We start from the raw sequence: 9,418 nt of genomic DNA, 5'->3' as shown, positions 1-9,418 counted from the left end.
TGAGTCAGGTACATTAACAACATTTAAATGGCATTTGGACAAATACATGGATAAGAAGGGTCTAGAAGGATATGGGCCAAGTTCAGGGAAATGGGGTTAGCGTAGGTGGACATTTTGGTCGGTATGGACCAGATTGGGCCAAAGGGATGATCTTCATGCTGTAAGACTCTAAGACACTCTATGTCCATGGTCCCTTCCTCCCGTCCAGTGAAAGGTCAGTAGGGTGAGCTTGGCACAACATTGTATGGTCGTGGCATTTTAACTGCTTGAGGGTGTGGGGTCTGACCCCACCAGCAAAGAAGCTCAACTGCAAGAGCTGCTGGGCAATCAGAGAGGGACAGCAGCTCTCCTGTCCCTGATGGTGAAGAGCCACGGAGACCAGATAACCAGGTTAAATGGGGCAGCATTACAGGGGTCAGTCATTTAGGTCCTGGTGAGGTTAGGGAGGTGGGTGGGCGGGGGGTTGGTGGTCATGGGAGGGAAGAGTCGTGACAAGTAGTCACAAGGGGTAATGGTAGTGGGCACGAAGTGAGAGACAAATGGGGATGGCCTGAAGTCTATTGCTGTCACCAGTAACATATTAGCAACAGCTTGAGCAGGCCTCAAGGTTACCTAAGAGTTGCAATAGCCCAAGGGCAGGTGGTCTGCCCAATACCTAACTTATCACTGGGAAAAATTCCAGCCAAAGGGGATTGGCGATGATCATAATGCTCCCAGCTACGCTGCTGGAGTTTCTGGTGCCCCATTACGTGCTGGACCACTCCCTAAAAGTTTACAGGCAACTTCAACAACGTACTTACCACAATTCTTTCGAACATACGATATTAATTCACATGGCTGTGATGAAAAGTAGAAAAGATTGGCTTAAAAATTGAACACTAAATAATGTATAAACTGTAAACATCTTTCATACATGTACAACGTGACCTACCTTCATAGATGTAATGCCATCTGGTCCTTTCTGGCCCTACAATGAGGAGAAATGAGACATTCGATTTAGCAGGGTACAGAAACACTTGTTCATCACCTATGACTTCTCCAGTTTTTTTCTCCAAAATTAAGTACGGATACGAAATATTATTAAATATTATATGTGGGGAGGCAATGGCTGTGTGGTACTATCACTGGATTGTTAATTCAGAGGCCAAGCTAATGCTCTGGGGACCCAGGTTCAAATCCCACCATGGCAGGTGGAATTTGAATGCAATAAAAATCCTGAATTGTGACACTAATGATGACTGTGAAATCATTATCGACTGTCAGAAATTCTCATCTGGTTCACTAATGTCCTTTAGGGAAGGAAACTGCCATCCTTACCTGGTCTGGCCTACATGTGACTCCAGACCCACAGCAATATGGCTGACACCTAACTGCCCTCTGGGCAATTAGGGATGGGCAATAAATGATGGCCTAGCCAGCAACACCCTCATCCCACGAATGAATTAAAAAAAGACCTGAATTAAAATGTTCCCTCAAAACAAATTTTAGAGATCCATGTGCCAAGTACACTGAGTATCACAGAGGTGAGAAGAGCCCTCTCATTCAGGTGACAATCATCCAACCAATGTGAATGAACATTTCAGGAAAAGCTGGAAGGGAAAAGAACTGGGAGCCAGGTTCTGACGTCAGGAAGTTGGGATAACACTCGAAAATTGCACTGAGGAGGATCGGTTGGGCTTAGATTACAGTTGCATACTTAGAAAGCAGTTAGTCAGGAAAAGTCAACATAGTTTCTTCAAAGGAAATCATGTTGAACCAATGTGTTGGAGTTCTCCGAAGAGTAACATGTGCTGTGGATACAGAGGAATCTGTAGACGTACTGAATGCCCACGGGGCATTTGACACTGTGCCACGTCAAAGGGTACTGTGGAAAGCAAAAACTCATGGTGTATGTGGTAGTATTTTAACGACGACAGAACACTGAGTGTTAGAAAACAAAAATTATGCAGTTACAGGTCTTTGTCTGTTTGGCAGGATGTGACTAGTTGAGTCATTTTGGGTTTTGTGCTGAGGCTTCAGCGTTTTATAATTTATTCCAATGACTTATTTCAAGGGAGAAGAGGCACGGTAGCTAAATTCACAGACAACATCAAGTTACATAAGGATATTGTGAAGAAGATATAAGCTTGTTGCAGATAGATTGAATGAGTGAGTGACTGGGCAAAAATATGGCAGATGGAAGATAATGTGTGGAAAATGTGAAGTTGTTCACTTTGGCAGATCGAATGAAAGAAAGAAACAATGGAGAACATTAAATGGAGAACAACAGTAGAATTCCAAGTGGGACGTTGGTGTTTCTTGGGCATGAGTCACAAAAATGAGTGTGCAGGTACAGCATAGAATAAGGAAGGATAAACATTATTATGAGAGGATGGAATATAACAGTAAGGATACAGTGTTTCAATTATATAGGACACTTGCCCTTAACTTAAGGAAGAATGTTATCGAAAGATGTGCAGGCTAAGTGGATTGGCCATTCTGAAACTGCCCGCAGTGTTCAGGAATGTGTAGATTAGGTGGGTTATATGGGGATGGGTCCAGGTGAGATGATCTCAGGGTTGATGTGGACTTGTTGGGCCGAAGGGCCTGTTTCCACACTGTAGGGATTCTATGATATAGGAATGTTAATGCAAAGAAGGCAGTTCAGAACTTGGTTATTAGATTGATACCTGTAATGAGTGAGTTGTTTTGTGAAGATATGTTGGACAGACTGGGCTTGTTTTCCACTGGGAGTTTAGAAAAGTGAGGGGTAACCTGACTGAAGTGTATTAGATCTTAAATCGTCTTGACAAGGTGAATGTGGAAACGAAGTTTCCTCTTGTGGATTAATCCAGAGCCTGGGGGCACTGTTTTAAAATTAGAGCTCAGCATTTTAGGTCAGAGATAAGAAGAATTGTTTTCTCCAACAGGGTTGTCTACAACTCCACCTCAGAGGCAAAGAGATGGCATCAATCCAATATTTTTTAAGGCAGAAGTAGATAGATTCTTGTTAGGCAAGTGAATCAAAGAATATTGGGGAGTAAAAGTGAATGTGCAATTAGAAACACAAATAGATCAGTCATGGTCTTATTGAATGATGGAGCAGGTTCAAGGGGCTGAATGATCTGTGTGGTGACTGGAACCAGGCCAGACAGATCTCATTGACTACAAGGTCCTTGATTGGACTGTTAACCTGGGAGCCCTGGCCAGCAGATATAAACAGGAGATTCAGAAGGTGTCCTCAGTCTAGGGACTGGCTTTGAGCTGGCTGGTCAGAGCCCATGTACTGCGCACGTGTAAATAAAGGGTGACTTGGTGATGGGAGACTGGCCTCTGTGCAGTTATTTCAGTCTACATCTGCTCATATTTTCAATGTTCACTTGTCCATGTGACAGGAGCAGCATGAGCTATATTTAATTGTTTTGTTGGTAGTTTATTTACAATCCATTAGCTCAGTTGGCTGGATGGCTAATGTAGAGTGATACCAACAGTGTCGGTGCAATTCCTGAACCTGCCGAGGTTACTATGAAGGACTGTCCTTTACAAAGTTTCCCCTCGGGTTAAACCATTACCAGTTGTCTCTCCCTCTCTAATAAGAGAGTAGCCGTATGAGCCGGTAGGACTATGGCAACTGTACCTTTCATTAATAATTCATAAATCCTTTGGCATCTACTCAATGAATACACTTGTTTTGAATTTATCAAAGAGCATGTAGATATGCAAATATAAACCTCTCCACGTATCTGACCAACTTACAGGAGGTCCAGGAGGTCCATCATTACCTGGAATCCCAGGCTGACCAGGAGATCCAGCATTACCCTAAAACAGAGCAAAGACAGCAACTTATTTCATTTTAAATCTCAGCAGATCACCGCATCCATTCGTTCAGTGACGAGTAGCTCTGCTTTACTTGTATACTGTTGATATAATTTTATAATAACTCTGCAAAATTCAATTGGATGACTTATTAAAGAAGCAGTGTGACTGACAGCTTTTAATCTGTTCAAATTCTCTTCATTTTCAGCTTTTCACCATGTTAGCTATGAATCCGGACATGCACGATGCACAGCCAGGCACTGAAAATTATTAAATGGAAATAATCTTGTGTGTTTTTAAAATTGCTCGTGATGGCAAAGTATTGACTAAATACAACATATTTCATTGAAAGAAGACACAAGCGTCTTTGATCAACTAAATGTTTTAAATGGAACTTCTACCCTTGACCCTCTAGCTCCTTTGGATCCTTCTTTGCCCGGTTGACCAGGTTTCCCAACTTCTCCCTAAAAGAAAGCAATGAATGAAAATAAAATGAAAAGCAGGATTCTTCTTATTAAACAACATGAAAAACTCAAACGCCTTTGAAATATTGCCAATACCTGAGATCCAGAGTTTCCGATGTCTCCTGGCTGTCCCTGAAGGATCAGAGGAAAAATAAAGAATGTCAAATATAATTTGTAAAGCTCTTTCAGCTAGTGTCACTGAAAAGATAACAACAAAATGCATAATTAGATATCCATGTCATCAAAATCATTACTGATGACAAAAATGATGTAAATCCCCAGGGGCATAGAGGTGATGAAAAACTATGGTTAAAATACTTAACAGCAACAAAATATATGGCTGTTTTAAAATCCATTTCCAATCCATTTTTGTGTTACCTGCATGCAGTCATTCAAAACTGCTGGGTCATTCTTTGGAATTAATAACTAGATCGGATTCCAATTGATTCTTAGTTAATACTCCAGTTCAGATCACAGAAATTATGGTAAGCCATCAGCCCCAGAGCTTTCCTCCATTGCATTAGATCATGTTTGGCCTGCATCTTAGTTTCATCAATGATTTTTGATTCACGATACCTTGGTACATTTTGTTGCTTATCGACATATTACCCCTGAGCAACGGTGCAATTTTCCCATTGCTACTGTTATGTATCCAACTCTACCTCATCAACTCTTTCGCTGTTGCTAAATTATTGATCTCCTTATCAAAAATCCAGTCCTGGATGAGCAGAAATGGCCTCTTATTAAATATTGGGAAGACTGAATCCATTGTGTTTGGTCCCTGCTCCAAAATCTACTTTCTAGCCACCAACTGCATCTCTCTCCCTGTTAACTATTTGACTCAACCAGAATATCTGCAAGCTTGGTGTCATTATTTTTGACCTTAAGGTCAGCTTCAGACGACATAATTAAGCAACCACTAAGACCATCTATTTGCACTTCCAAAACATTGCCTATCTTTGCCTCTCGCGTCAACTATTGCTGAAATTCTCATTCAGATCTTTGTTGTCTCCAGACTAGATTATTCCAACCCACTGCTGCCTGGTCTCCTTTATTCTATGTTTTATAGATAAGAGCATTCAAACCTCTGCTGCTCTTGCCCTACTTTTACTTATCAGTTTAGTGCTCAATTCCCTACATTCAGCCCCCTTGAACTGTCTAATGCTAATTTCAAAGTTATTCCCTAGTGTTTCCAATCCTCCCACATTGGTCATTTATCTACTCTCTCATGTTCTTTAGTCATCTTACATCTCACAACTGGATTATCCTTAGGTTTTGTCGACATTCACAGGTTGAGAAACACAAACTTTGTTCAACAAATGTGATCATCAACCAATCCACAGTTTTGCATGTGACAGATTCTGCCTGAAGTGAACTTTAGAAGCTGGGGAGTAAATTAAAATAAAAAGCTAGGGAACTCCTGTCTACAGGCTAGTTTCTTATTTATTTCATGTGGGACATATGATCTGAAATTGAATGCATAGTGAACTAAGATTCTTAACGGAGACTTATGGTTAAGCAGAATGAGTGATTCTGCACAAAATTCCCTGTGATAGGCATTTGCAATCTGCATCCATATTGTTCTCCACTTTTCCATAATGAAGAATGTTGTGATCTCAAACAAAATAATTACTCAAACAGAACTCATGCAATCCTGAAAATGACCTTACAAGACTCATCAAATGACATTATCCTTGATCTGCAGTGAACATATTCAATCATTTTCTGAGATTTTAGCAGAGCTGCTGCTTTGCTGCGAAGTCACGGGAGTAATAGGTGAAAACAATGTTGGCAAAACAAGCTTTTTGGGAAGTTCACAGTACAGAAGGAGGCCACTTTGGATTTGGGGCTGAATTTTTCACAGAGTGCAATGGCAGGTGAGGGGGTTGTAACGTTCAGTGCCATGCCCATCACCTGCCTATTTTTTGTTGAGAAGGAGGCCTGCTTGCCCTTGAGGCAATTGAGACCCTTCAGTGGGGATCATGTTGGACTAACTAATGGCTACTCAAAAGTCTACACTCAACTGCCAATGGACTTTTTCCCATGGTCCATGCCAAGTGTCCAGGCTAGCAGCTAAGCTAGAAAGGGATGTACCCTACTTGGGAATCCTGTGTCTAATTTATTACCCCAACTACCTGCCCTACTGATTGGAATCCACCAAACCCCTCCTTGTGGTCTGCTAACAGGTCTTACCAAGACCTCAGACATATGTGAAAAGTAAGGACCCATCAGCATCTCCTCTTCAGGATATTATTCCCACTGGTGCTGCTGGACGGGAAAGTTACATGCTATTTGATTGGCCAGCAGCAGGCAAAAATAGGAACTTCTCTCTGATGGTAGCTAAGGTTTGGCTTTTAGTCCAACATCTCAATGGTTTTTAAATGGGGCTAGTCAGCCATGTGGGCTTGCCATAGACCTTTCCACCAGGGTTCAAAGACACCAACCCCTCGTTAAAATTCAGCACATATCTCGCAGAAACACATCTTCCTTCAAATAATTCAAAATTACTCTTCTCAAACTATTTATCCGCTTTCCTTTCTTTATGCTTTCTGTTCAAGCCACTATTTCTGGTGTGGCCTTGTAAAGTGTGGAAAAGTAATCAATTTGGCATCAGAAGTCAGAAAAGCACACTGAGTTTTAACATTTTCTTTGGTATTCATATCTTCGACATTATTGAAAATGAAAAATTGTTTCTCAATAGTGTCACTTAAGAATGCCAACGAGAATAGCGATTCAGATAATGAGACTTGCACTTCAGTTTCTGCAACTACACTCTATCCCTATACTTCTGCAATAAGGCAGCTATTTACCATCCTGTACACCGACTAACTATTCAACCACACTGTATCATAGGAGGATGTGATGCCATAATCCTAATAATGCTTCAGCAATTACAGATCATATTTTGAAAAGTCTAGAAACCTAATCCATTTTTCAATAATGTAGTCTTTACCTTTCTTCCTTTTATTCCTGGAGAACCAAATCTACTTGCACCATCTGTGCCCTGTGTGACAAAGAACATATTTGTCATGATTTATTAGTAACTACTCAATCTCCATGTTGATGTACACAGGTAATGAGGTCATTGACTACATTGTGTGATGGAATTAAATAGGTAAATCAGCAAGCCATTCATATCTCTCATGGTCCTTTGTTTCAGTGACTTCAATGAACAGGATCCCAATTCATTCTGGTTCAATATACATAATTACAAAAGGCAAAATTACTCTTAGAGCAGCAAGATCCAGTACAATCGTTAGATAAGAGTGCAGAAGTCAGGAGATAATTGGACCAGATCACATTCTGTCCTCACTGTTACATATACATTATAATATTCTGAGGCCACTGAAATAATGGAGCCTTGCTTTGTAAACTTGTTGATGAATTGTATCTTATTGCTAGTTGTCAATTAGGCTGGGGAGTTCTTTAAGTGCAAGACTATTTCTCATTTCTCTTCGGGATCAAATTTTTTAGTTTTGTTTTTAAGAAATTTTTAACACAACTTAGGATAATAATAAAAAGAAGCTTACCGGTGTCCCCCGAGGTCCTGCTTGTCCCCTGATGCCTTTGATTCCTGGATTTCCATGTTGACCCTATTGAATGCCCCAAAAGACTGATTAGTAAAATCCTTTCCTGCTCTGTTCATGTGTGCAGAAGTGGATATTGCCTATTTTACTCCAATCAATAGGTACATCCTAAGACCTATCTCATCAAAACCATTCCATGTAATGTAAGTAAACACCCAGTTTGAATTGTTCCCAACCAGAGGGAAGGCATGTCTTTCTGAAACAATGATTTACTCTTTTAGTATGTTTAAAATGTTTATCAATGCAGAGACTGATTTTTGGTCTAATTATGGGTCATGTGTGATACCAAAACTTTAGACAGGAGGCTGAGATTGGTTCTTCAGAGTTGTACTGGAAGAGATGAAACAGCGATTAGTTCTTCAGATCTGCCCCATGGATCAGAAGTAGAGTTTGCATGTTAACTTTTTTCTAACATTAATGCCTGCATTTGACATAGCCCTCATCAGGTTGAAGCAAGAGGAACTAAGACTATGCGTTCTTGAATTTTCCACGAGCAAACTAAATGGTTGGAAAACCATGTGAAGAATTGAATCTCTGTTTTGTCTCCTCCAATGTATCCAAGATCCAATTTTGGTTTCCAGTCTTTAATTTTGGAAATCCTCATTATCCATGACAAGACCATGATTTTTTTCTTATGCATTGAACTTGGAATTATGGGCTGAAGATAACTAAGAGATTTAAAAATTTTGCCTAAGGCTGATGAATGTGTGGAATTGACCAATGGAGACAGAAGGAGTTGATAACCCCAGGCAATTTGAGATTCAGTAAGCACACAGGGGCAAACTGACAAAAGGTGACAATGCAATGTCCTCAACACTGGGCCATCGATTGAAAGGAATACTTTCTGGTCCTGTTATACTTTCCTATTTTCTTTATAGTGTTTCCTCACTGTGCTTACTGTAGGAGAAACAACACTGCAAGTTTACATGGAATTTTAATCCAACAAGAGGACACTGCATTCTTATATGATGAGATTTCTGAGCAGGATAAAGGAGTTCTGATCACATGAATAATGGTTGGCAAATCATAATGGAATTAATCCAAAGATTCCTTTGTTTTTACAACAGGGTCTCCACCTAGACTTGTCTTCCTGTTACACAGTAGATAATACTCTGTAACTTGAGTGTGGAATTATAAAGCCTATTTTTCTAGAATGGTGAATTGGATTAAAATTGAAAGGTACACTTACAGAATGTCCTTTCCCTCCAGGATATCCCTCTATTCCATCAAGACCAGAAATTCCATTTGGACCCTGTTATTAATTAACAGACAAAAATACTACTCAAAGCTCCAGCACATTATGAAATTATTTACTTTTATCTCAAAAGCAGGCAGGGAAACACACCATTGTTGCTCATGCTACATTGTTATTGACAGTTAGCAGAGACACAAAAAGGGCATATGAACAGAGACATTTCCTGTGTGAACTGGAGAAAGACCAAGTCAGGTCATTGCTGTCCACTGCAGATATCTAGCATTAATTTTCAGCAACTTCAAATTGTTAGAATTGTAATCTGTAATGTAATTGATTGGTCAAAGGGCACCTTGTAAAACTTCCAAAATAATTAAAGT

The 9,418-nt window shown here is 40.1% G+C and overlaps 1 protein-coding gene across 1 annotated transcript; it reads right to left on the bottom strand.

Annotated features, from left to right (window-relative positions):
- Nucleotides 1-800: 800 nt before the first annotated feature.
- LOC125481959 (pulmonary surfactant-associated protein D-like) lies at nt 801-9,098 on the bottom strand (the record flags this gene model as incomplete). The annotated part of the gene is made up of 8 exons (XM_048593915.1): nt 801-837; nt 932-967; nt 3,736-3,798; nt 4,197-4,259; nt 4,356-4,391; nt 7,213-7,263; nt 7,790-7,852; nt 9,036-9,098. Coding segments are annotated over 8 exons (412 nt in total), but the record flags the coding sequence as incomplete, so codon positions are not given.
- Between the last annotated feature and the right edge of the window lie 320 nt (nt 9,099-9,418).

Source organism: Rhincodon typus, unplaced genomic scaffold (genome assembly GCF_021869965.1).
Source record: "Rhincodon typus isolate 14 unplaced genomic scaffold, sRhiTyp1.1 hic_rhity00004547, whole genome shotgun sequence".
NCBI lineage: Eukaryota > Metazoa > Chordata > Chondrichthyes > Orectolobiformes > Rhincodontidae > Rhincodon > Rhincodon typus.
This window is presented reverse-complemented; position numbering and strand designations above follow the sequence as displayed.